This window comes from Chenopodium quinoa, unplaced genomic scaffold (assembly GCF_001683475.1).
Source record: "Chenopodium quinoa cultivar QQ74 unplaced genomic scaffold, ASM168347v1, whole genome shotgun sequence".
Taxonomy (NCBI): Eukaryota; Viridiplantae; Streptophyta; class Magnoliopsida; order Caryophyllales; family Amaranthaceae; genus Chenopodium; species Chenopodium quinoa.
Genome location: NW_018743206.1, coordinates 1,512,907 through 1,540,759, shown reverse-complemented (window position 1 = coordinate 1,540,759; position 27,853 = coordinate 1,512,907). Strand labels below are relative to the sequence as shown.

At 35.9% G+C, this 27,853-nt stretch overlaps 3 protein-coding genes and 1 pseudogene across 4 annotated transcripts; 3 read left to right on the top strand and 1 right to left on the bottom strand.

The window, feature by feature from the left end:
• Positions 1 to 2,541: 2,541 nt before the first annotated feature.
• LOC110734045 (60S ribosomal protein L14-2-like) lies at positions 2,542 to 4,754 on the top strand. The gene is made up of 5 exons (XM_021914107.1): positions 2,542 to 2,666; positions 2,786 to 2,887; positions 3,560 to 3,689; positions 3,774 to 3,886; positions 4,468 to 4,754. The coding sequence occupies exons 1-5, from the start codon at positions 2,664 to 2,666 to the stop codon at positions 4,519 to 4,521; spliced, it is 402 nt and encodes a 133-aa protein (XP_021769799.1). The 5' UTR covers positions 2,542 to 2,663; the 3' UTR covers positions 4,522 to 4,754.
• A 6,401-nt stretch (positions 4,755 to 11,155) lies between these two features.
• Positions 11,156 to 15,496, top strand: LOC110734044 (universal stress protein A-like protein). 2 transcript variants are annotated; one of them, XM_021914106.1, is made up of 5 exons: positions 11,156 to 11,371; positions 12,823 to 13,019; positions 13,926 to 14,047; positions 14,196 to 14,314; positions 15,164 to 15,496. In XM_021914106.1, exons 2-5 carry the CDS (start codon positions 12,839 to 12,841, stop codon positions 15,270 to 15,272), a joined length of 531 nt encoding a protein of 176 aa, XP_021769798.1. In that variant the 5' UTR covers positions 11,156 to 11,371; positions 12,823 to 12,838; the 3' UTR covers positions 15,273 to 15,496. The 2 variants fall into 2 exon arrangements, with proteins under 2 accessions (XP_021769798.1, XP_021769797.1); XM_021914105.1 differs by having other exon boundaries at positions 11,158 to 11,371; positions 12,808 to 13,019.
• A 921-nt stretch (positions 15,497 to 16,417) lies between these two features.
• On the top strand, positions 16,418 to 23,126 carry LOC110734043. The gene is made up of 5 exons (XM_021914104.1): positions 16,418 to 16,863; positions 17,693 to 18,604; positions 19,223 to 19,423; positions 21,637 to 21,832; positions 22,653 to 23,126. The coding sequence occupies exons 1-5, from the start codon at positions 16,762 to 16,764 to the stop codon at positions 22,835 to 22,837; spliced, it is 1,596 nt and encodes a 531-aa protein (XP_021769796.1). The 5' UTR covers positions 16,418 to 16,761; the 3' UTR covers positions 22,838 to 23,126.
• A 538-nt stretch (positions 23,127 to 23,664) lies between these two features.
• Positions 23,665 to 26,473, bottom strand: LOC110734091 (annotated as a pseudogene).
• Between the last annotated feature and the right edge of the window lie 1,380 nt (positions 26,474 to 27,853).

The following is a 27,853-nucleotide window of genomic DNA, read 5'->3' as shown; positions in this document are numbered from 1 at the left end:
GACGTCGCGCCTGAACAGCCAGCCAATGAGCAGGAGCAACCCAGGACCGAGGACCTTCCGAAAATGGCACACATGGAAACTATCTAGAACCTGCCTAATGTCATGAAGTAACCAGTAGCACTCGACATTATCAGATCTGGAAACACCCAGTAGGTAAACAAAGAAGAACAGTTAGTGTAAACGGAGACACGCAGCAAGCCTCTAGTCAAAGCCGCGAGGAGGGCCCAGAAACAAGCTTGCAATTCTGCCTGGAGGGCTGAGGATGTTCGACAAGCACGGGAAACCCCACCTAAAACCACATATGAACCCAAGTCCCGAAGGATCCAACCTGCACCTGCACTGTTATCTTGTTTATCCCAGGCACCATAAAAAATCAAGCAAGTGTCCAACGATGAGTGAGCACACCCTTTAAGCCAGCCCGAAGGAGAAATCACCCAAGGAAGAGAATGTTGTTGAGAAGAATGCCAAGAGGAAAAGGAAATGGCCTGTTTGCTACGCTGGTACCAATCCTCAGTTAAAATGGAAATGGTGGTTGGAGAATAGATTGCATTGCGAAAGACCAGATTGTTGCGAGTTAACCAAACTGCCCAAATAGACGAGAAGAAGAAAAGGAGAGCATCATGATTCCCTTTACCAACCAAATCAGAAGCCATTCCTGTGAACCACTGTTCAAAAGGAGGAGAAGCAGGACGAAGATGATCAAAGCTCGGAGGGGCATCCAAAACAAACGGACCAGTAAAGAAGCAATCACGAAATAAGTGTGCTGGAGTTTCCGGCTGAGAGGGAACGAGAACACCTCTATTACCTAGAGAATCAAACAAAGGAAGAGCACCATGAATTAACTTCCAAATAAAGAGCTTGAACTTCGGGAGAGTCGGCAACCCCCAGAAGCGCTTCCACCACGTTGCAGATGCCGGTGCGCTAGGAATAGAAGCCAAAGAACAACGAACCAGCAATGCATAAGCTGATTTGGTCGAGAATTGACCATCCCGAATGAATTTCCAGTAAACAAAGTCGTCCATCGGACGCTGGGGGTGCTCCAAGGAAAGACTCCGGAGCGCTGAAGAGTTATCAAAGAACAGATGAATCCTAGAAGGATCCCACGCGTAAGTACGCAGATTAATGATGGAAGAAACATGAGTCGGAAGATCCGACTCAACCAAACCTGCTCTGAACCTCACTGGCCCCCAGGGGCCCAATCGTCCTCAAGCAAACGAACCTGCGAACCATTACCCACTTTCCAAGCCAACCTAGAGACCAAAGTGGACATCCCAGCCGAGAGACTACGAAAACCCCAAGAAGCACGAGGAATTGGACCTGTACCCAACGAGAAGAGCGAAGGATACTTAGCCGAAAGAACCCTAGATGCCAGCAGCTGAGGATGTTGCCGAAGATGCCAACACTGACGAGCCAATAAAGCCGAATTAAAATGCTCTATGCTGCGAAGACCCAGACCACCTAAACCTTTCGGAAGGTGTAACAAGGAAGCAGAAAGAAACGCCAACCCCTTGGAGGAAGCAGAGGACTTCCACCAAAACCGAGCCAAAAGCCTGTCAATACACTTCGTAATAGAAGAAGGAACATGGAAGACTGACAATACATGATTAAAAGATGCAATCAGAACAGAGTTGATGATAACCAACTTCGCCGCTGCCGAAAGCCGCAAAGAGGAGAAATCTGACAATCTTTGAGAAACCTTGTCGACCAGGAAACCAAAGTCAGAGACCTTATTGCGACCTAAGTCCACCGGGGTCCCCAAGTACGAACCAAGGTTGTTCGTATGATGAAGACGCAAGCTATTAGCCAAAAAAAATCCTTATAGTCTGATGGAGTATTAGGGCTAAACTTAACAAATGACTTCTGCAAATTAATCATTTGACCAGACTTGTCACAGAAGTCTTTAAGAAGCTGCATCAAGTTATCGCAAGCAGAGGGATTCACTTCAAAGAAAAGGAGTGAGTCATCCGCAAAAAACAAATGGGAGATAGAGGTATTCGCCAAATTGTTATTATTATGGAATCAAAATCCATCGAAATCGAAAACAACAGTTTATGAAATAATAGGGTAGAATTGTATGTATGAAATTATATATTGAATAATTGATATTTTAATATCATGAATCCTTCAACCAAATTGTTAGTTTGTCGTTGAATATCCATTACAAAATGAAGATACCGAATTGAACAAAATCAATTATTAAATTGAAAATAGCAGAAATGGGTCTACATTAACATGAATGGTTTATGGTTGAGTCTGCATATTGATGAAAAAGAGGGAAATGCGTTGATTTGGATTGCAACGACTAAACTACAAATTCAATAGAGGGTTGCAAAAAGAAAGTAAGAAACTGTCCGTATTGTGTTTTGGGGAGAGGGACGTTTTAGGTTTTTTAGAGGGGTGTGTAGGGTAAGTAAAGGTTGTATTTAGCAATCATGTTTTTTTACTTTTTATGTTTTTCCTTTTTCTTACCTGAAAAAAAAAAAAAAAAAAAAAAAAAAAAACCCGATCGTTGAACCCAACACATGAATACGACCCAGACCCAAACCCAAACCCAAATGACCTAATAAAACCCTAGCTAAACACATTGATAATTGTCAGCTGCCTCCTCCTTCATCTCTCCACTCCACTTCCAGGGAAAACCAGAAAACCTTCGCACTTCGAAAATGGTAATATCTCTCTCCTCTATTTTCCATGGAAATTTAACTTCTTCTTGTATTTTTTACGAATTTGTGACAATCAAATCAAATAATATGATTAATTAATTTGTTGAATGAACTTGATGTAGCCTTTCAAGAGGTACGTGGAGATCGGAAGAGTAGCCCTTGTCAACTACGGCAAAGAGTATGGTCGTCTTGTCGTCATTGTCGATGTTCTTGACCAGAACAGGGTATTTTCCTTTTCCCTATTTTTTTTTTCATTTCAATTGATATACAAATTCAAACTTCATCTTCTATGATTGATTGCTTTGAATCGGTTTGATTTAGGGTTTATTTGCAGTTTTTGAGTTGAAATTTGGTTAGGGTTTGTAAATTTATTGATGGGTGAATGAATTTGTTTCAATTCTGCTTCAATTAATTTGCCTGCATTTATGTTTTTATGGTCGTTTGTGAATTGGAAATCAAGTTCAAATTTGCTTGTATTGTTTGCTTGTTTTCATGGAATTATGGACTTCTATTTTATGCATAATGAGTAAATTTGAGAACTTTATGTGTATTATGAAAGTATGTAGGCTTTTTCTCTTTGGCTGCGTTACTAGCTTTACTTCAGTATTTAACCTGGACTTATCCGGGTTTTCGTTGTATCGTTATATGGATATAGACATTTCAATGGAACCTCTGATTGTTGAATGGTTTAGGATGTCACATGGACTTGTATCCAAATCCTATACCCTAATGCGAGTCTTTAGTTACATACAATCAGGTTATTCTTGATTGGACTCTTGTATGCTAGACATTTCTCAAAGTTAATATTGTTTTTATAAATTATAATATGTTAGTTTTGGTTGAGTGGAGTACGGGTTTTGTTTGTATCTAATTGTCTATGGAAAATTGCATTTTAGGTTCTAGTTGATGCTCCCGATTTGGTCAGGGGTCAAATGAACTTGAAGAGGCTCTCCTTGACTGATATTAAGGTTGAGATTGAGAAGTCACCAAAGAAGAAAGCTTTGGTCGAAGCTATGGAGGCTGCTGGTAGGGGTTTCTTTTATCTTGTAATGGCCCTTTGCCACTTACGGTTTCTGCGTGCATTATGATTAAATTGCAATGATGGTGCAGATGTTAAGAACAAGTGGGAGAACAGTTCATGGGGTAGGAAGCTGATTGTCCAAAAGAGAAGAGCTGGTCTTAACGACTTTGACAGATTCAAGATCATGTTGGCCAAGATTAAGGTTTGTGTTTTTGTTAATGTCTTCACTTCTTTTGGTCCAAATTTCATTGTCCTTTTAATGCTGCTCTCAATGTTCAGTAGTATTTGTTCTTGAGGTTCCTAGTAAAACAATTTAATTTTGGGAGATGATTTGTATGAAAGGAAACCTTTATAAAGGTGTTGAGCAGTATTGCCAAGGAACATTCTTATGTTTTCAGAGCATGTGAATTTTTTGATTTTATTGTTGTTTTCCTCTTATGCTTGTTATACGGTTTCTAGTTAAGGACTTTGATTTTTTTGGGGGCAGTTTTTTATGAAAAGAAAGCTTTAGACTTTGAGCAGTATTTATTCGTCAAGGAACATTCTTATGCTTCAGAGCATGTGGAACTATTGATTCTAGCGTTGTTTTCCTCTTTTGTTTGTTGCCTTCTGTTGAGCGCTTGGAGGATGTGTAGGTGCCTTGTTGCTCTAAATTGCACGTTTGCACCAATTACTTTTGCCAGATAGACATGCTATTTCTATATAGTCATAAAGTATGCAATCGTCATGTTGTCTATCGACTATCATGGTGCTGATTTATCTCTCCTGTTTTGACTCTTGCAGAAAGCTGGTTCAGTGAGGCAAGAGCTTGCTAAGTTGAAGAAACAGGCTGCATAAGATGTTAGGATTCATGATTTTGTTGTCTCCAGTTAATGTGTTTGAAATTCAAGATTTAGCAAATTTTTGAGTGACTTTGTTTCTTGAAGTACAACGAAATAGCAAGGGAATTTTTATATGTCTCCATCTTTGTGTTGGAACATCTACTTTGTGTCTGAGTAATGAATTTAGAAATCAGCAGGTTGAAGGTTTGTAGCTTTTTATTGCTAGTGCACCTTTCAATTTTGATGTCATTTCAAGTTTCAACTTCTATTACTCAACAATGTTTATCTTCCAATTTTAACATGAAAACAATTGAAAAGTAGAAAAACATGAATCGTGTCACTTTCCTATATCAATCCTAAAAACCAATCTTGCCAGTTCCAGACCATGCCTTGCTGCATAGCTTCTGCAACATCCGCTTCTGCACTATGATCACTGCAGCAGCTTCCAACAGTTCACCCTTCTGTCTTGCTAATTGCACCCACACAGCCCCAGATACACCTTTCACAATATGTGCATCCAATTACCGGAGTAGAGAGGAGACAACAATACTTACTTTGCACATCATGTGCGTCCAATTACCCAAATAGATTGATGCATCCCACAAGAGGAGACAGCGGGCTGGGAGAGCAAAGATGGGAGAGTAGATGAAGGATTAAAAACCTTCATGGCTTCATGACAGAGTAATTTTACACCATTCTACAGCAACCAACAGCACCCACGGTCGGGTGGAGTTCATTTGTAAGCCACCTCCAACTCTCCACTAATGAATGTAATGAATAATGATACTGATGAGCGACCCACAGGAGCATTTATTTCATTAATGTCGGCTAGAAGGCCAAATTTCAGTATGTTTTAATACGAGGTATATGGCAAAACATTGCATCAGTTGCTTCATCATCAAGGACGTCAACCCACTAGTCACAATCTAGCTTTTCTTCAATAAGTCCAAGAGCTCTTCATTTTTATTTTTATTTTTTAATGGTAAGGAGAAGGATCCTGACCGAACCTCAATCCTCACGGTTTTTTTGGTCCGATATTTGCGGGTCAGACACTTTGAGAGTGAGAGGGGGAAGGGTAAGGAATCCCTACCCTCAAAGTACCTCTAGTGGGGATTGAACCCCCAACCTCATGGTTGAAAGGTGCAATCTTTCCCACTAGACCAAGCTAAGCTTGGTAGTCCAAGAACTCTTCATGCATGCATCCTTGAGACATAAATATATTTCACATTTAACAATACAAATACCTTCACATAATAATGCCACATAATTCTTTTAAATAACAAACATGCTTAACCTTTATACGTACAATGTACTTTTTATACGTACAACGTTTAAGGCTTAAGTAATACATGAGAGCCCCAAAATCTTCAGCAAAATCAATCAGCATGGTTATGTTATAAACGTCAAAACAAGTAGCGACACCAAGTGCAACATTCGTGTCAATGTGTAATGTTCTTTTTGTGGCACATCATAAACATGTGCATGAACTCTAAATAGAAAGTTTTAAAACTGTTATTATTATAACAATTGCACAAAATTAACACCTTTTACAGTTTAATGCAACTATAGAAATACTTAGATCATCATCTCTTATAAAATAGATGCATTTTTCTCTGATTGATTATAAGAGGGCTCTATGCCATTGGGATATATTCTCTAATACATACTTCATCTGTTCTTTTTTACTTGACCTATTTCTTTTTTCACGCTTGCCAATGCAAATCATTAACAATCAATAACTTTAAGTATGTCAAGTAAAAAAGAACGGAGAAAGTAGTAGATTAAGACGTGAGTTAAATTAATTAAGCGAGATTGAACATGAGCCCTCAAAAAATCTATTGAGCTTTGTTCATCTACTAAGTTTAAATGTTACCGAACAACTTGTAAATGACTTGTTTTTTTAATTGAACAAAGTTCATATAGGATTAGATTGATAAATGATCCATTTTATAAACAAGCGTCTCTCATAAACAAGATTCGTGCTTTTGACATATGAAAATCTTAAAATTAATCCACATGAGCTAAATTAACATCCTTGATTGAATTTCAAACATTTTAAAATTGCATTTTTTAGGGCTTTCGGATATGCCACGTCGCATTCTCGATTATCCAGATGCTCTCGCAAAGACGATGCGCAGACCATTAGCGTTGGACATCAAGGCTCTGCCATATCTGTTTTTGCAACATGACAATCTTACTCGAATTACAAGGACCGATGGTATGTGCCCTTTATTCTCCCAAACTTATTGGCGTATTGTTGGTTCGGCTGTCACAAATCTTGTGTTGGGTGTTCTAAATGGTGAGGTTATTTCGAGAGAACCTAATAAAATTTTTATTGTGTTGATTGAATTCCGTTTGATTAGTTTGTGTAATGTGGTGTATAAATTGATTAATAATATAAGGTGCTTGCTAATCGTTTGAAATTATTTATTTATAATATTAGGGTCTGTTCTATTCACCTTATTTTCACTTATTTAAGGTGTAATAAGTTCAAATAAGTTCGTTTAAGTTCAGATCAGATTTAATCAGTTCCGATAAGGGTTACCCAAGTACAAATTACAACTAAAATAAGTTTTAATAAGTTCTAATAAGTTCAGGTAAGTTCGGATAAGTGAAAATCAGGTGAATAGAACCCACCCTTACTTCTCTGAACTAAAGCACATACCTTTACTCTAGGGAGATTAATTACAGACAACATTGTAGTGGCATTTGAAGTGATTCACCATATGAAAAATTCGACTATTACAGGTGGTTCTTTGGCTCTGAAATTACACATGGCTAATGCATATGATAGAGTGGAGTTAGGTTTTTTTTAGGCCTGTAATGGTAGGTGAAGATGGAAGTTGCATAGATGTGAATTAATAGTGTTATGCATTGTATTTCTACAGTCTCGTTTTCAGATCTGATAAATGGTGCACCTTCGGGGGAGTTTACCCCTTATAGGGATTTTGTGGCAAGGTGATCATATATATCCCCATATTTGTTCATTCTGTGAGCTAAGGCATTATCTGGTTTGTTATATAGAGCGGTGGAGAATGGTAGCTTGCATGATATTAGAGTGACATCAATGAATCCTTCAATTTCACATTTGTTGTACTACTATAGAGATCCTTCATACTTATGAGGCAACGTCGGGGCAAATGGTGAATTTTAGTAAGACGATTGTCTTTTAGTAAGGGAGTGCCGGAGATAAGGAGGGGGGAGTCGACGAATTGATTAGGGGTATAGCAGGAAGTATCTCAAACTCCCAAATGTTGTTGGGAGGTTGAAGAGGGTGCTTATTACTAAGGGTGTTCGTGAAATATTATGGAAGAGACAACAAGGGCGGAAGGGGAGAATGTAATCTAAGGCAAGTCGGGAGGTACTGATTAAGGTTGTTGCTTAATCTATCCTAACCTACACCATGAGTGTGTTCAAATTTCCCTCTTCTTTTTATGATAAGTTGCGGTCTTTGTTGTCAAACTTGAAAAGGGAGCGAAAGATTCATTGGCTTGCTTGGAGGAAGTTGTGTGAGCCCAAAGGGGCAGGTGGTTTGGGTTTTTGAGATTTTTCAGCTCCTTAATGCAGCGTACTAGCAAAACAGGCTTGGAGATTGATTAAGTATCCGGAGATCCGTATTGACTGAATTATGAGTGCTCCATATTTCAGGGAAGTGATTACTTAAACTTGGAGTTGGGCGCTAATCCGAGTTATTCATGGAGTGGAATATGGGGGGTGAGATGGGTGGTGCAAAGGGGGTATTCGGTGGAGAGTAGGTGATGGATGGGCTGCACATCTTAGAGTGGAGGAGCCCGTGGATACCAAACAACCAATCTAGGATGGTTAATTCTCCATGTGATAATCGAGGCGGGATATGAAAGTTTGTGACCTTATCCACCTTCCTACTGCATCGTGGTATGTCACGCACTCACGCTTATAAAGGATATTTTCCTTCCCTTTGAATGTGAAGGAATCCTTGCTATTCTGTTGAGCTTTAAGCTCCCTGATGATGAGTTTTGCTGGGATTTAGAAAAGGATGGAGAATACTCAGTTCGGTCAGCATATAGGGCGATCTTTGGGGAGTATGATGGGGAGCATGGTACTTCGGCTTCAAACTCAATTTCTATTGGAACAAAATTTGAAATGCTGTAACTTTGCCAAGATTGTATTTTATATTTTAATGTGTGGAGGGCGTGTAGGGGTGCTTTGCCAACATTGTGGCCTGGGGGCTTAGCAAATGAATTCATGTGTAGCATTTGTTGGGTGGAAGCCGAGACTAAGCTAAATATTCTTCGTGACTGTGTCACTGTGTGATTGCTAGATTGATTTGGCATTGGTGCAATTTAAAGTTAGAGGATAATGGCTTTTGTACGGAGATAATTGATTGGATGCAGGTTTCTCTTGCTTGCATCCATATCGTGATGAGTATGGGCTGTTCTTTACTATCTTCCAGGCGATTTGGACAGCGAGGAATCATTGGAATTTCGAGGGTGAGGCGTGCAATCCCACACAATCAACTACAAAAAGAGGATAAAGGGTAGGGTTTAGGTGGGGTTTCGACTCGACAAATTAAAAATGGAAGCCACCAAGGGAGGGCATGCTCAAGCTTAATGTGGTTGGAGGGTCTACTAAGGGGCTAGGGGCTTCTGCTGGAGCTGCTGTTCGGAGTGACAAGGGGCAATTGGTGTTGGTTAATTGTTTTGTGGAGGTTTGAGGAAAGGTGGGAACCTGTTATAGCAGAGGCAAAAGAAGTGCTTTTGGGGCTGCAGGTTGCTATAAATGCGGGGTTCTCGTGGCTTATGGTGGAGAGTGATTGCCAAGGATTTTTTTTTATCACAATCAAGTCTCAATAAAGAGGCGGAAGTAGTCTTCATTTGATATTGCATATGTGTTCGTAGTTCGTTTGAGTTTGTTTCGTTGAGCTTTGTTCATAGGGAATGTAATAAAGTAGCTCATGAGCTTGCACATTGCTTGCCATGGGGTGTTAGTAGTAGAGTTTGGTTTTTGGATTTTCCGAGTTGTATTGTTTCTATTGTGGAACTTGAATCCCCTATGAATGAAAGCTAAGTGCCTTTGGGCCACGTTTCAAAAAAAAAAAGTATATATACCTTTGTTTGAGATTCAATTTGTTTGTTAAACGGGATCTCAAAACTTATTCAAGCTCGGCTAATTTCTTACAACGTAAATAAATTAGTGGAAACAAGCTCGGCTAATTCTTTCCTCATGCATAAAATGAGTAACAATTTTTTGTTCATCTATCAAACAAACAAACACTTCTTTGTTTCTTTGCTCATTTGGCACTTAAGCAAACAATTTTTTGCTCATTTGATATGAGCAACAATTCTTTATTCATTTAAAAATGAGCAACAAATCTCATACTTCCACCGTTCTTTAATTTTATTATTGCACCACTTGCCTTCAAAGAAAATTTCACAAATATTGCACCATATTCAATTAAAGAAACAAAATATGTGTGTTCACACTGTAAATATCTAATATACCCTTACTTTTAACACTTGATTTTTTTTTACTTTATGTTTACATCACATGGCTTTTTTGTACTTTTACCCTTCTCTCTCCTCATTTTTCCCACTACAAAAAATGTGTGCCCAACATGTATGGTGCAATAGTAAAAAAATGGAGTAAGTATAAGAAAGCGTTCTCACATAAAAACCTATTCTCATCGAATAATCCCCTTAAGGCAATACAATTAATCGATTATGATGAGTAAATTGAACCTACAATCTATTATACGGAGTATACTTAGGGACTGTTCTCTTCATTTTCAGTTCAGTTCAGCTCCAATAAGTTCAGTTCAGTTCAGTTTTTATCTTAATTTCCTTCTCTCATAAAATATACTTGTAATATTCAGTTCAGTTCAGCTTCAATTTAGTTCAGTTCAGCTCAATTCAGTCAATCAGAATAGGCCCTTACTCTCAATTATATACAAATTCAATCATAATTAAGAAAAGACAACCATCATAATTAATATTGAGTATAGTTATATATTGTGAGTACTAATTATTTTAATACTCCCTCCGTTTCACTTAGTTAGTCCCCTTTGGACTCAATCACTTAAAATAAGAAAAAGAGGAATCTTAGTAATTTGGAATTTGATTGTTATTAATGTTTTGTCTTTTCTTGTTTTATTTATGGTTATTGGCTATAATTAATCGCCTATTATAAATTTTGATTCCAAAATTTGCCATGTCAGCAATCCTCTAGCACATACATTAACCAATCAAAATTATTTGATTCTTCAAACACCCAATTAGATTAATTGTTCATGGATTATGAAAATTATTCAACTTATAATAATGTTAGGAAATATTCAATGTGGGTACATCATTTTGAAACGCCCAAAATAGTATATGAGACTAACAAAATGAAACAGATGGAGTATTTCGGTTTGTATCAACGATATTAAATTTGTAGTTTTATGTTAGCTAATGACGAATTGGCGATGTCGTTGGAGGCTTTTATGCATGCCACGTTGTCACCACAAGGCGGCAATCTATATCCTTTATTACAAATTTAAATTAATTATAATTGTTTCACAAGAACAAGCTTCCCTGTCCAGAATTAAATATTAGAATCAAAATAAATAAATAAATAAATACTGTAATAAATACAAGTAATGAATACTTTGTATTAATAAAAATAAAATAAAAAAACTCCAGAAAATGTCGTTAATGAATTTGAAATAGTTTGCTTCTGTAAACGTTAAACCGTCCTCTTTCTGGGCCCTATCGCCAGAACATCATACATAATCATATTTTTATTCTTCATAATAATCCAAAAACCCAGATTTCTCTTTAATTTCTTCATCAATTCTATTTTGATTTTCTCTCTTCTTGAGTTCTTTCTTACTTGCTCTGGAATCCTTTGTAAGTTTCCATTTATTTAATCAACTTTTTATTTGTTGTTTGATCTTTGTATGATTAACTAGCTTATCTTAATTTCTTCTAGGTTTTGAGTTAATTTTGCTGTTTTTTCTGTTGATTTTTGATTATTTGTCGTAATTTATGGATTTTGTTCTTGTTATTCATTATTTAATTTTGATTAATTTGTTAATTTCTTTTTTAATTTGCTCTTTGGATTGATTTTAGTTGCTGGTATGTAAAGATTATCTTGCTTTCTTGAAATTTATGCTCAAATGTTGTTGCCTATTTCGCCGCATTTTTGGTTAGGGTTTAATTAAGGTTTTACATTACTATTCGAGGTTGTATTCTGTACCTGTTGATTTCCATGTTGGTGTAGCTTTCATAGTTTCTTAATGATTCATAAACAAGAACATTAGTCTACTTATATCGAGGCAATTACCGGGTTAATTCACCTTAATTGTGGTTAAAATGAGAAAACCTAGTCGGAGACAGCTGTATCTTGACACATTTATGATGTATATTTGATGATTTTGACAAGCTTATGAATGTAGCAGAATTTACAAGTTGAATCAGAATTAGAATACAAATGTACGAGTCTAGTTACCCTTTTCGTTGCAAATATCTATCGTTTTTCTAGCTTAAGTGCTTAAATAGTCCACTATTCTAATGTAGGCAATATTACACCATTTCCTTATTGTTTTCTTTTAAGAATGATGGGAATCTCTAGAGTTTGGAGTTTGATTGCCTCAGAATATACTCTATAGAAATGCAGTATACTGAATTATTTTCCTTTCTCCCTCTACACTATAATGGTATAACAGAATTTAGTTACTCCGTATCTGGTATTTATTCTTTGCTATATTTCCCCTTATGTTAATTGTATGTAATTTTGTGTTTACATCTGGAATTTTTGTGAGTTGTAAACAATTGTTCGGATTTTCAATTGCAAATTTTATATTAGAGATTCAAGAGCTGTTGCATTATAGACAGTCTCATTTTTTACCGTGGAGATTCGTGAAGCATTTGCATGCTATGCTAATGTAGTTTGTTCTAACTTCTTGACAATTGACCAGCATTAATTTGCATCTGTTTACTGTGTTTAGTTTGTTCTGCTTCTGCTTGTTAGGCATAAATAGCATATGGGGTTGAATGGTTTTATTTAGTGTTTTTTGTTTCTGTAACTAGTCATAAAGCTAAGGGGCTATATGGATTTGGTTTCTTTTCCCTATCTTGAGACCCAAATAAGGATACAAGATAGAATCATAATTAGTTAAAGTTCAAGTGATGTATTCCATAGTCATATTACTCTTAGAAGTAACAAATATTATTGCTGTTTTCTGTCCTGCAATTGAACCAAAAACTGCATATTATTTGATTCCCTCCTTGTATGATTTCTTTTCTTTCTGCCTCCAACTATTGAGCTAAACGTACTCTTACAGAGACTTCTTTGCTAGTGAGAAAAGAGAAAGGATGAGTGGGAGCGAGCCAACTCGAGTGCTGATAGGGGTGAACCAATCCAGCATTAAAGGCTATCCTCATGCCTCCATTAGCTCCAAAGGTGCTTTTGAATGGACTCTCCAAAAGATCGTGCGAGACAATATTCCTGGCTTCAAGCTCCTCTTTCTCCATGTGCAAGTCCCTGATGAAGATGGTACTCTCTTTCTCTCATACTCCTAAATATTTGTTTCTTATTGTATTTGATTACTGATTTATCTAATTAAGATGTTTTAAAGGTGTTGTAGACTTGTTGCGCATTTTAGGGGCAAATTTTATGTATTTAATCATACTTTTGTTCTTCTGGCTATAATTTTTTTTTTTTTTTTTTTTTTTTTTTTTTGGCATTTTGTATATGACCTACATTACAAATCATATACTGACCTATGTTTTAGCTTAAGGGCGTTAAGGCTGCCTTTATTTGAAGCATTTAATGATATGTTTGCAGTTCTATACTTCTATCTGTATCGTTTGGATTATCTGTATTGTTTGGATTATCATATATACATTGGGACACAAGAAATATTTTGACAATTTACAAATATGCTTTGTCATCAATTTGTGCTTTCACTTTTCTTCTATCACGCACAACTTATGAAGTTATATTGTAAGCTTTTTATTACTCATCCCTCTGCACAGTATATTATCTGCACCACCTAATTTATGATGTCCAAAGGACACACATCACCTCTTCCTTTTTGATTCTGATTTTGGTATGAAATTTTTATCATCACACGAAGGGGGGTGGTGACTTTGGGATGTTTTGCACATGGCTTTTCTTTTGAAACTACATTCATTATGAAAACAAGTGGCACCATTGACCATTGAGAGTGTATCAGCAAATAATAATTTATATGCATGCACAGTTGTTTAACCTAATCTATTCCCTAATGTCTATGCAAAGATATATTTTTTTAATTTTTTATTTATTCTTTCTGCTTGGTATAAATATATAGGTTGCTTCTTCATCTTCTTTAGATAATTTAATACCTATGATGAATTTTGAAGGAATATCCCATAATTTTTTTGATTTTTTTTTTTTTTGACATTGTGTTCTTTTTAGGATTTGATGATATGGATAGCATATTTGCATCACCTGATGATTTCAAAAGCATGAAAGCCAAAGAAAAGAATAAAGGACTTCATCTCTTGGAGTACTTTGTTCAAAGATGTCATGAAATAGGGGTAAAGTGAAATCTTTTCAACCTCTGAACTCATCATCCTTACATGATTTTTTGGTTTCTTTGAGTAGGCTTGCTGATATTTGGGCAATTCTTTTGGTATATCATTCTTTTAATATATGCTTTTGTTGGCTTTCAAATGATTCTTGCAGATTGCTTGTGAAGCTTGGATTCGGAAGGGTGATCCACAAGAAACTGTTTGCCATGAGGTGAAGCGGGTTCAGCCTGATTTCCTTGTTGTGGGATGCAGGGGACTTGGACCTTTCCAGAGGTATGCTAGACTCTCTGGGGTTCTTTTTTCTTGATTTTTCTCCTTCGTTCTAATATTTACTGTGGATTTTGCTTTTCAGTCTTATTATAATTTAAGGGAAGAAATATTCACTACTCTACATCTGAAATTTTCAATGCTTTCATAATTTTTTTTTTAGGTCATAAGTATTGACCCCTTCACACCAAACTGAGCCATCATTTGCAGAAAACTGCCTTCTTTTCAAGCCTTGATCCCTAGATGCACCACATTCATAATTTCATTTACTGCAGTGCTACTAGCCATTGATTGTTTAACATTTGCAGCGGCTTTATTATTGGCTACCCAGTGCTACATGGACCAAAATATCTTCCCTAAGTCTTCATTAAAGTAAAATCATCTCCACTCCAAAATTATTTTGTTCAATCTGGCCTTTGTACTGACATGATTTGGCAGTTGCTTCAGATTGTCTGGCTAATGCTTTGTTGTTTTGTTTTTTATCCCTTTCCTTGTGCTTGGTGGACCTAGTTGGGTGACAACATGACGAGGGGTTGGATTTCTTGACTGAATTGCTGGACCAAGAATTAGAGGGAGAGAAGCTTATCTTGGGTTGGGGGCTATTTTTTTTATTTTTTATTTTTATTTTTGACTAAAACTCTTTTTTGGTTCTATCATACTAATTTGCAACGTAGTTCGTAGTACAAATTTCCCACTTTCAAACAGTGATAGATTTTTTGGAATGGAGACATGGAGTAGTCATTAAAATTCATAATCTGTTGTAGTCTGGGCTAATCAAATTCCAGATAGTAGTTTTTCTTAATTTCTTTCTACTTTGGAAGTATGAAGACGTGGTTTTGACTGTTTGCTATGCAGGGTATTTGTGGGTACTGTCAGTGAGTTTTGTGTCAAGCATGCTGAATGCCCTGTCATTACAATCAAACGGAGTGCAGAGGAGACTCCTCAAGACCCTGTAGATGATTAAAATGTTGGTGTTGTGGCTGAACCATGGTGCTTTGTATATAGACCTGATTTTAAGATTGTGAACGTTGTGTAAATTTGAATTCGAGTGAAAATTGGGGGCTTAAGACTTGTTTTTTAATGACAATGAATTGAATACGATGCGTTGTGGTGATCTCTTGCAGAGTCTGCTTTAAGGTCTTCATACTGTACAATATTTGTAATATAAGTTCTATATTGTATACTGTATGTTTTCCCTGCAGGGCCTAATAACTTTAGGCTTATTAGTCTTTGTAGTACATGCAACTATGCAAGTCTAGGCGTCTAGCCCGATGGGCGGTGGGAGATGAACTTTTGTGACCTTGACGTTGCAATTGCGAATACCCTCTAGCAGGTTGGCATTGTTGGGGAAGTTTATCGCTATTTCCTCGCATGCTTGGGGCATGTTCAATTTATTTATTTATTTTTATTATTTTTTTTATTGCAAGTGTTAAGGAAAAAAAATAAAATAAAATTAGGAGGCACTTTTTATGTGGAAATTCTTGATAAAAATAAAGGAAGGTAGTTAAAAATTAAAATTATGGTATGTTCTTACAAAAAAAAAAGGTTTTTTTTTTTTCCATAGTAACCCTCTTGATTTCACTTAATTACGTTGTACCCTCCATATGGCGAATTCCACACTGTAACTCGCAAGTACGTTTAGTAATCATGTACATCTATGTCTTCAAAACTTAAATTTTCTCATTAGACCCTAAAAATTAACAACATATTTTAATTCGAATTTCGGATTTATCTAAATAACCAAAATTTAATCTGAATTTTCGAATGTTTTAAAAAAAACCAAAATTAATTTGGATTGAATTTAAAAATTAAAACTAAGGTACTGATCACTTCAGTTCAGTAAAAATAATTTCAGTTTAGTAAAAATAATTTTAGTTCAGTATAAAAGTTTAGTTTAGTAAATTTAGTTTTCTTAAAGAAGAATTATAATAGAAAATCAGTATAAATAATTTCAGTTCAGCAAAAATAATTTCAGTTCAATAAAAATAATTTAAGTTAAGCAAAAATAAGGTAAAATAAAGTAAATTTTGAATCAAATTAAAACTGATTTAAATCCAAATCGAAAAGCGAACAAACACCCCTGACTCGATAGCCAAAATACTCGAAACAACAAAGCGTTGGGTTAATGTAAGGGCCACGTCAAATGATCAAGTCTATTTGGGCTCTCTTTCCCTCTACCCAAAATTTGTTTCCTTCCACCATTAAAACTACTCTAAATTCTATCATTTAAAGCAACATCATATTCATCATTATAATTTCAACAAATTCCATCTCGTCTAATCTAATTTCAATCAAATTTAACCTAGATTCCCAATTTTCTTGACAAAATCCAATTAATTTGCAGTTACTTATGATTTCTTTTTCTGGAAATAAAATCAGCAGAAGCTGAAGACGAAAGCACAGAAGTAATCATTGACTCCTATGGTTGTTCATCGAATTTAATTGAATTATTCATGGAAGATAATTTCGAACCTTCTTCGTCAGTTGAGAGCAGCAATTTTCGATACCCTAAGATTGAACTCCATGATTATGAACCTCGCGCGTTTCCTACGCTGGTAATTTGAATTTGTTGTTGAATTTGTGTCACTTTTATTGAATTGTTATGTAAATTGTTACATGTATTTTTGATTATTCAGAAATTTAATTGTTCCGATTGATTGATGATATTATGCAATTCGTTGCAACTTTTTGATTGATTGATTGAGTAAATATTGTGTGATGAAAGGGGGTATGTTTTTGGTTTGATTAGTGTTGTGATTTGGTAGAATTATGGTGTTGATTATTTTAGGGTTCTAATTTGATCATTATGTTTAGGGTATTGTAGAGAATTGCTGATTACAATTATAATACTTTGGTTGTTTTTAAAAAGCTTATAAGTGTGAAAAAACTGAAAATTATGATCATCTTGAAATACTTCTACTACCTCCGATTTTTTTAGTTGCAACTTTGGAATATTTTATATCTCTCAAATAATACCCCAAAGTTGCAACTAAAAAAAACGGAGGTAGTAGTTTTAATTCTATATTGGATGGAATTGAGATTGTTTTATTTTGCCAACACGTCCATTACCCCGTGTTTTAAGGGGCAGGTTAAGTATTCGCTCTTGAGTATGAAATTCTGGTTCAGTCCAGCCATAAACAAACATGAATTCAAAGTCTTAGACTTTCAAATAAGAATAAAAGAATGAATTTAGATGCAAATTAATTGTCTACAGTCTCATGGTTGAGTTGTGAAGCGCTGTTTTGTATGCAATTAGCAGTGTATATAATGACAATTGCTACAAGGCATCACTTGTAATTTACTGTGATATATGTAGAAATATTCCGGTGTCGTCAATATTACCTGTTTTAGTTGACTTGAATGGTAATGCTTGTGCATGGTTAGGTTAAAGAGGATGAGAGATGTGTAAAAAACTGCGAGAATGGAGTAGCTGATGAAGTAGGGGAAGAAGAGAAGAGAGAGACAGTGCATTCTGAAATAAAGTCTTCTTCAGATCCCGAGATGAATGATGATGTCATACACAATGCAGTCACTGGCCATAAGAAGCATGGCAAAATCTTCATTTATGATGCCCCTGTTTCTGAGGAAACTGGGTTTTGGATTCCTGTCTCTGTCCCTCCTCTACCGGAAAGTGAACATGAAAAATGGGCTTCGAATCCTTCTTTAAATGGGGGCTACTTGCCCGACACAGATATGGATTGGGATCATTTTATTGGAGAAAATAAGGAGCTAACAATGTGGGATGTGGTTATGGAGATGATGATTGTGGCTGGTGGGAAGGTGAAGGCAATTGCTTCTGGGGACTTTCATCAAAGACAACTCTCCTGGATAACATCTAACTTTCTGGAGCAAGCATGGAAGGAAATGGCTCAAACTCTCACTGAGGCAACCATAGTGAACGTGCAGGAGATTTTGGAGACAGAGCCTCCACGTTGGCTTCCTGACAGTTCTGCATCAGCCTGCATGCTTTGTAGTGTTCGTTTTCATCCTATTATGTGCTCCAGGCATCACTGTCGCTTTTGTGGGGGAGTGTTCTGCAATGAATGCTCAAAGGGGAGGAGCCTATTGCCTGTGAAGTTCCGTACTTCAGATCCACAACGAGTCTGTGATGTGTGCGGTGTGCGTTTGGAGTCTGTGCAGGGGTATTTGATGGACCAAGTTAGTCGTGCTGCACAGTTGCCAACCCATGATTTGACAGATCTCAGTACCTTGAGATCTTGGCTTAATTTCCCTTGGGGCCAGTCCATGGAATATGAGATTTACAAGGCAACAAATGCACTCAAAAGCTATAACAAGGTATCTACACATATGAATGTGTTTTTTTAATAATATATTACTCCCTGAGATGTTGGACTTTTTTTTTTTCACTATTTATATACTAAATTTGACTATGATTTTTTACTAACATAATAAAAACAAATTTTGTCTTAAAATATGTTGTTAGATAGGTATTAATAAAAAGTTTCATAATATAACTTTTAATATAATTTTCATTTATATTTAATCATAAAAAAATAAGGTCAAACTAATGCATCGGCATGTGTGCAAAGGTTGACTGTGCCTGTTATTCTGGGACAAAAGGAGTAGTAGTAAATTTCTTACTTTCGTCCCACTTCAGGTAGGATTGAGCTTGTGAACTTAATATGCAGCTTGTGTTATCCATCTAAAATAAGTGCTGGGATTTGTTTCATATGTTGATTTTGGTAAATATTGTGTTGTGCTAGTGTGGTGAAACACTGAAACTGCATAAGTACTAACTTACATGTATATTTTCTTTGGCTGTAGTGTGTGTTGTGTACCTTTGTGCATAATTAATGTAATATCATGAAAAACATTAAAATTATTGCATTGATGGAGTTTGTTGTTTTCTTTCTCTATTTAAAACAATAGCATATTCATGAAAATAATGTACAGATGGGCTCTATGTCAAATGAAAAGTGCATCCCGGATGCTATTTTGAAGCAGGCAAAAGGCCTTGCCATTCTCACTGTCGCCAAAGTTGGTACTGTCATGACTTACAAAGTAGGTACTGGGCTGGTTGTTGCTCGAAGGAAAGATGGTTCTTGGTCAGCTCCTTCTGCCATTGCTTCATTTGGCTTGGGTTGGGGAGTTCAGGTGACACTCTTTCTTTTTTCTTGGATGTGACTTCATTGAAATTAATATTATGCATTGAAGATGATTGTCAAAATATTTCAGTTAATTTACAAACATCATGTTTCCTTTTTTTTATGCAACACAGTGAAATATCTCTGTAGCTTTTGCCTGCATGTTTTAATGCTGCTTTTATCTATTCATTTATTTTTTGGCTGTTGAATTGTTGATGTATTAAATATCAATGAGTACCTTTTTGATGATATTCACCTTGTCATATTTTCAAATCAAAAAAATGTTTCACCTCTATGAAACAATGTTTAAAAGGATCAAATTGTTTTTGCACTATACTTCCTCCGTTCACTAATAGTTGCACCATATATTTCCGGTGACACAATCTCTAATGCACTTGTTTAACCATATTATTTTATTTGTAGATTAGTAAAAGTTATAAAATCTTAACATTATGAAAATATACATTGAGATGAAATCATAAAATATCATGTGACAATTTTTTCCTTGTATATTAATGAAAATTTAAATTAAAAAAATTTAATTTGACCTTTATAAGAGAAACAGTGCAACTATTAGTGAACAGAAGAAGTATGCATAGATATTACCAAATATCTGATGAAATTTCAGCATTCTTTTGTGGAAACTTGGGTGGCTGGGTGTACCAAACAAAAAGGGAAATTGAAAATTTCTCAACATATACATGGAGGAGGGGTTTTACAAAGCACTTTGAGGTGATACAGTGTCCTGCATCATTGCAACTCTGCTTTTTTGGAAGTTTCATTAAGACGCATGTGATTCTCGTGACGAGCTATAGTCTCAGGTCACTAGACAACTCATAAGCTAAAATTTGGAATCTCCTTGATCTCAGCTTGAAAGAGCCTGTTTTCATGTTTTGTATTATGGGTGAAATTGTGATTTATTGTCATGCAGCTGGCCTGCTGGTGCATATGATTGGAAAGGATGAAAGCTTACGTCTAAATTCCATTTAAGATTAAATAAATCAGTGGGAATACGAATATCTTCCTTTCCTGGTGTTGCCTACTTGTCTAGAAGCATGGAATTGGGAGAGAAGCTACATTTTTCCATTTACGTGATGAAAACACGGAAAAATGCCTTCAAAATACTTCTCTAACGTCTGTAGGACTGAGAAGTGTTTAACCCCCCCCCCCCCCCCCCACACCACCTTGTCAAAGGATATAGAAAACCCTGTCAGATACAATGTTTATATTCAAAATCTCAGTATCTATAAGTTAGACATCATCTGACATGAATCGAGTCCCAAGTCTCAGGGTCTTTGCTTGCCTCTGAATTGGTTGGGGGTTTCTTCTTTTGTGGGTTCGTTTTACCCAAGTAACTCAGTTTCAGACAATTACAGATTAGGTCTTCTTCCACTCACCAAATGTTTTTAAAAAGCTAACTTCCCTATGAATAAAAGGCATTTCATGCAGACTGCATGTGCCTACTTGTTTGGATTGGCTTAGCATTATAGAAAATCTGCAGGAAAAAAAGATTGAATAATAGTCCATCTCTTAATTTGTCTGTCTTATGTGTTGGTAGTGAGGAGGCTGGCTTCCTTTCCCTAGGACAGGTTGTTTGCATTTTTTTGAATCTTTGAGTGTGTTTGCTACCTCACGTGGATAATTTGTTTGTGCATTAAATTACAATTGGGAGGCTTAAGGGAAGGAGAATCTTATGAAAGGTAGCTTGTTGAGTGACTATTCCTTGGTTTTGTGAATGGAAAGGAATGATTGCATCTTTCAGGGTAAAAGTTCTAGCTGAGAGTCCTTAAGGGATAAAGTGGTGTCTATAGCTGTCCTTTGATGGAGTTATTGCCTAGCTGTTTCACTGATTTGCAACAAGGGTGGCCTTTTTTATAATGAGCATTAGCATTGTTATGAATCTTGGTCCTGTAAATGATGTACATATTGAAGCCCTGGTCTTGTTTATGGTGTTCCTCTTGGCTCTTGCTTTTATTTCATTTATTAATTCTTTTGTTCATCCAAATTCCCCAAAAAATAATAAATCTTTTTTCATAATCTGATTTCATGTTTAATTGTATGTGATATCTAGTCATTGGAGTATTGGACCACTAAATGTTATCTCCATTTTGATTGTGATTCATTTTAAACCTTCCCTAACCTTTTTTTCCCCCCAATTCATGTGGAATTTGCGAGTTAATGAGGTTTGAATATAAAGGTGATGATGATGGCATTGTTTTACAGGTAGGAGGACAATGTACAGATTTTATAATTGTGTTGAGAACTAGTGAAGCTGTCAAGATGTTTGGAGGAAATATGCACATATCTTTTGGTGCTGGAATGAGTGCATCTGCTGGTGTTGTGGGAAGGTCCGCAGAAGCAGATATACGTGCTGGGGATGGAGGTGTAGCAGCATGTTATACATATAGCTGCAGTAAAGGTACATTGCTGCAAAATTTTCAGCTAATTGATTGACACCTCTTTTTATTTCTTTATTTTATCTAAACATTATTCACATTTTTGGAATTTATTTTACAATGCTGTAGACTTTTCTAATTTTTATTTTTTAATGTGAAGGGTCCATATTCTAGACCACAGAGCATGTTTGTGCATGTAGAATTGTAGACAGTAGACTACTTTGATGCCAGGTTGGGTATATAATGTAATACCTTGGAGTGATGCCAGGTTGGGTATATAATTTGTGAATCAGTAGTCAGTACTCAGTATCATGAATTTTTTTTAGAGAGATTTTGGTTTCCCAGAGGAATCTATGCTAAAAAATCTGGTCAAATTTTCTCCCCAGTTGCAAGCCACTGCCATTTGGTAGATTGTGGGGATAGGCGAGAAATTAGTACTACATTATTGGGACTGTTGGTGCATATGTGTTATGCTGATTATCGACTTATTTTAGCACAATAGAATGGTATCTTGAGTGATTTGTCATAATTGAATACTTTTATAGCTGAAAAGAAGTTGCAACAGAGAATTGCAAGTGGAGCTGAATATATGGGCAGGAAAACTTGCCTGATATTAACAGACCTGACTTGAGGCTTCAGTCATGGAGTTGCATTTATATATTTGAATGTTTTTTAATTACCATTTCTTGATTCCTTAAGTTGAACATTACTATCTGAAAGCGTTTCCTTTACTGGCTTAAGCTTAATAGTTGACCCGCTGTTGAAGAGCTTATAACATTCCTTTAATCATTACCTAGCTCTGATGAGTAATCTAATGGCTGATTTACATCATTGATTGTACAGGTGCATTTGTTGGTTGTTCCCTTGAGAGTAATATAGTTACAGCTCGCCATAAAGAAAATTCCAGATTTTATGGCAATTCATCTCTGAAGGCGTCTGACATTTTGCTTGGATCATTGCCACGACCTCCTGCTGCTGCTATCCTCTATGATGCACTAACAGATTTATATCAGAAATTGGAGGGATGAAGGTCTGAAGCATTTGTATATATTGGCTTCGTCCCAAGCTTGGGTCTCAACTGTGGATTCTGTCAGCCTCCTTATTCTTCAAGTTACGCCATCTCATTGATTTAATTATTCTAAAAAGGCACTTAACGGAGTATACAATTGTACAGCAAAATTTACAAATATTGATTTGTGTTTACGGTTAATAATCATTAAAATTAGAAAGTTTTTCGAAACAATCTGATTGTAAATATTAACATTAATTGTTGAAATGTTGAAATTGCCTAAGCTTTGCGTCTTCCCCTGCCTTAATGCCCTCATGTTTTGAAGTCACTGATGTTCAGTGTTTGGAGGCAAGGGCTTCAAAGAGGTATTGCTATACGTTTGATGGTTCTTGTTAGGAGGCTGGGTAACGATCTACATACCATAGTAGCATGCTACGAGAGTACCAGCAAACCATAATGGATGCATGATTATGCATTACAAAGATATATCCATAAAAGTCTGGAGAAAAAGGGATCATAAGAGCATGAGAAGCTCAAAAGTTAGAAATATATGACAGTTTTAACTTCCAATCACTGTATTTAAAACGAGTTTCAGTTTCCAAATGCAAACCTAACACGCGGTTGCAGATTGTAACGATGAAACCAAGTCAGTACAAAACATTAGAATAAAACATCTGCGAGCAACACTACTAGTGATGCATGATTTACTAACTTCTCTTGACTATTAATAAGCTACCAAACAGCTAATTGACAATGATCAGTATAAATTTTAATCTTCCATTATAAAGCATATCAGGTTTTTGTTAATTTAGACCTAGCTGCATCACTTCCCAGTGTCCGAATCTCTTACCTGCAAGAAAATTCATTACGAGTCAGGCATATATTAGCCAAATGTGCAGCCTCTTTGTAGTGAATTATGCTATTCAACTCAAAAGTACCTTGTCCTGGAGGATCCAAGTGTGAGCTCAAGATCGTCGGATCCACAATCTTCATGAATGATCTCTCCTTCCCATGCTTTGAGAAGTCCCTTGGCATTACTCCTGAGAGCAAACTCATCTGACATCATTCTAGACACTGGAACACCAGCACTGTGATCACAACCTGCAGGAATAGCAGGAGAACAAGTTCCACTTTGTAAAGGCGACAGCATTCGAGGAGAACCACCTCCAACGACAGCATTTGCAGTAAAGAATCCACCAAATGGATGATGAGAAGAGACAAGGCTGAATGTCGGAGAGGAAGGGGATGAGCACAAAACAGGTGTTACAGGAGCACTAATGGAATTCCCATGAATGTAGAGATGAGGTAGCTTGGAAGACGAGGGTGGTGGTGACATGTTCTTAAGCCATGGAATCAGAGAAGTCCCTTGGAGAAAAGTTGTGTTTGCGGTGTAAGAAGATGAAGCAGGGCTTGCTAAAGAGGAGGATGCAGGGCTCGGGTGGAAAGAAGAACTAGGGCTCGGTTGGTACGATGAGCATGGACTTGCTGATATAGACCTGCCTGTGATGCCCAAGGGTTTGATAGGCTTGCACCCCTGCATTAAAAGAAACAATTATTGGACCTATGAAAGTGTAAGCCAAATAAGCATAACAATACATGAGATTTAGAATTTATTTTAGCAAGTAACGTTAAAATTTCCAATTTTTTCTTGGGCAAACAAATACATGAAATATGTCTAATGTAAAGAATGGAGCAAAGGAGGACGTCTAGTCTGGCATCGCGTAACCACACACCACACACTCACGCTATCACGCCTTCAAGCTACATAACTCATAAACATACATAACTCATCATGTAGTCACGTACTCACATCCTCGCACACTCACCCCTACATCATTCATCCTATCGTGTCGTGCCTTATGGTCAAGTACCCAAACTATAATTTAGTCCACCTTAGCTTAAAATTCATTTGAATTTACCCAAAAATCAAATTGTCCATACTTTGTACTACTTATATACTTTCTTACATAAACTTTTTTTTTTTTTGACAGGATGATTGTCAGGATCGTTCTTACATAACTTACACACGAGCACTAACTCTCATCCACAATGAATCGAATCGATTTACACTAAAATATTCTTACCAAACAAGTATGGGGTAAAATCCTACCCAAAATTCCAAAGATAAATCAAGTAAAACGATTTCCACTGTTTTAAGAATAAATCTTAATAAAAATGATCATTAATTCCTTATGCAACAAAATGTACGAAAGTAGTCAGAAAATACGCAGTAAAATTGACCCTTAAATTATTGAATCCCATGATTTCTGACAAAAGCCGAATTTGCATCACAACTAGTGGTCACTGCTCAGAGAATCACACTAGCTGAGCAAAGCACTGCCACACTTCTACTACTAAGCCCTATCATTTGACATATTTGCCCCTACTCCTATATCTCACAAAAGGCTAAAACCTTTTGCAAAAGGGTATTTTAGTCATTTTTCAATAAAAATTATGAGGTCTTACCATATCCTTTCTTCCACCATTTTTTTGGTCAACATTTACATAAATCAGTTTTTAAAATTCATTCTTTTTACCTAAAAAAGCCATTAATAATTAAACAAAATTAACATATGATATTATGCGTGGTGTATAAAAATAATTAATGGAATAAGATACGGTCAAATGGAAATTATGGTCCATGGTGCATTATTTTTAATAACAAAAGTCCAAGAAGAATTGATGATCATTATTTTTACCATTTTGGCTAAGGAGTACATATGAGTCGTTACATTATAACAGAAACAAAAACTAAAAAATCAATTATTGCCAAGAAATTAGCAAGTCCTTTATACCCCTTTCTACATGTAAGAGTTAAACAGTAATAGTAATTCCATTGATTGTGGTTCAAATCTTCTTGGATGAGAAACTACATACTCCATAATTCACAACCATTATTAGTTTATTACGTAATAGACTAATAATAAGTTTATAAGTTGTTACGAGTCAATTGTAGATACCAACAAATCCAAGTGCTTGTATATAAATACTCCGTACTTGACTTAAATCGTGCAAATTTATAATTAGTTAGAAATCACAAATAATTACGTGAATCTCATTAAATTTTTCTCATGGTGTTCAGTGTACTGTGGTAGTGCTGCATTGTATCAAGCCTTGATTAATGGAGAAATATTAGTACAACTTTATCTTAACTTGTACAAATTTTAATTTTATTTTAACTTTATCTTAACCTTGATCCCCTTCAATTTTAAGATGGATGACATAAAATAATACTCGTATGAAACTTATTAAACTCAATAAAGTAATTAATATCATATCAACCCTCCCTTTACATTATCATTTCCGGTCATCCAATTACATTTTATTATTTCGTATACTCCCTCTGTCCTACAAAGATTTACGCAACGAATAATAATGTATGAATAAGAAAAGATCGAAAGAGACAGACAAACCTTTCGATAAGTAGTGCCATCAGGTTCAACAATCCAGCCAGCTTCATGACAAAGAGCTCTAAGAACTTGATTATTGTCACAATGCTTGGGTAGTTTATAACTCCCGTACATTCGAAGCCCGGAGTAGATTTTAGCAGCGATGGCTCTACGCTTTCGTTCTCTTCTCTTGTTGTTCTCTCTCTCTCTCTCCATGACGGTGTTCTAGTCGTTGTCGAAGCCGTTCCGCCATTTCCTGGTGCCATTCTATTGAGATCTTCTTTATGTATTTAAAATAAGCCATGAAATTTTAAAAAGGCCCTCTGACATATCTACCTGTCAATTAATACTCCAAATGATGCTAATCAATGATCACAAACCATTATGGATTACAAGTAATATTGAAGGATGACCATGCACAACAAAATTCTCATGATACTGTATGTGAATATTACGGAGTAATGTATTTTGGTTGGAGGACGTATATATATAAAGGCGTATAGCAAGTTCTCAAAGTACATATACCTGCATTTGACTGGGTTTGGAGAAGAGTGCATGCATGCTTCTAGTTTAAAATAGGAAGATCAAAATAAAAGACAACACAATCTATATGCACCTTTATTTGTCCTCATTCTGATCTTGTCATCTTTCTGCAACACCTAGCTGGTAGCCTGGTACATCAGCTGCTTGACATGCATTAAGACTTGCCTGTAGCATAACATCACTTAATTCAGTACATACAGAGAACGACTAATTTTGATTCTTCAGTGGCTCAATATATGTAAGCAAGCTCCAATTTAAGAAAAGAAGAAATTATATCTGAGTTCTTCAGAATGCAAACTGTCGGTCTGTTATTCATGCTCTTAACTTATAATTCAGAGTTCAAAAAATGGCTTTTGGTAGTGTTGAAAATACAAGCTAAGCATGTGGTTGCAATTCTTAACCATTTATATTTAAAGCATATTGGTGAGAGTTGCACATGAGCTCATTTTACCATGTAAAGGTTGTAAACTTAAAGCGCATCTCATATGGCAGAATTTCTGAGAACAAGAAAGATCTATATATTATTGGGAAATTTCGTGTAGAACTACTCTAAGATAGGGTCATATGTGAACAACTACCCATTTTTTTTTAATTTGTTTAGAACTACCCGCAAGTTTGTAAACGTTTGGATAGCACTACCCAATAACATTTTCCATCCAATTAAGACGTTACTTTGGCCCAATTTTTCACTTTTGTCAATTACAATAGTCAATTAATGCCAAAATAAGCAAAAATTCGAATTCAATTAACCCCCAAATCTTAGAAATCAAGATCCCCAAATAATACTAAACTTATGAATCCTAAAATGAATTCCTAATTAAAACCTTAATTAGGTTAATTACAGTAAATAAAAACCTTTAAATACATTGGGGGATTAAATTGAGTGGTAAAAGTGAAAATGTGGGCTCTAATAACGTCTTAATTTGATAGAAAACGTTACTGGGTAGTGCTACTCAAACGTTTTCAAACTTGCAGGTAGTTCTAAACTAATAAAATAAAAATGGGTAGTTGTTCACAAACGACCCTATTTTTAGGACAGTTCTACACAAAATTTCCATATACTACCTCCGTTACAGGTTATGTGCAACGATTTGACATAAAGC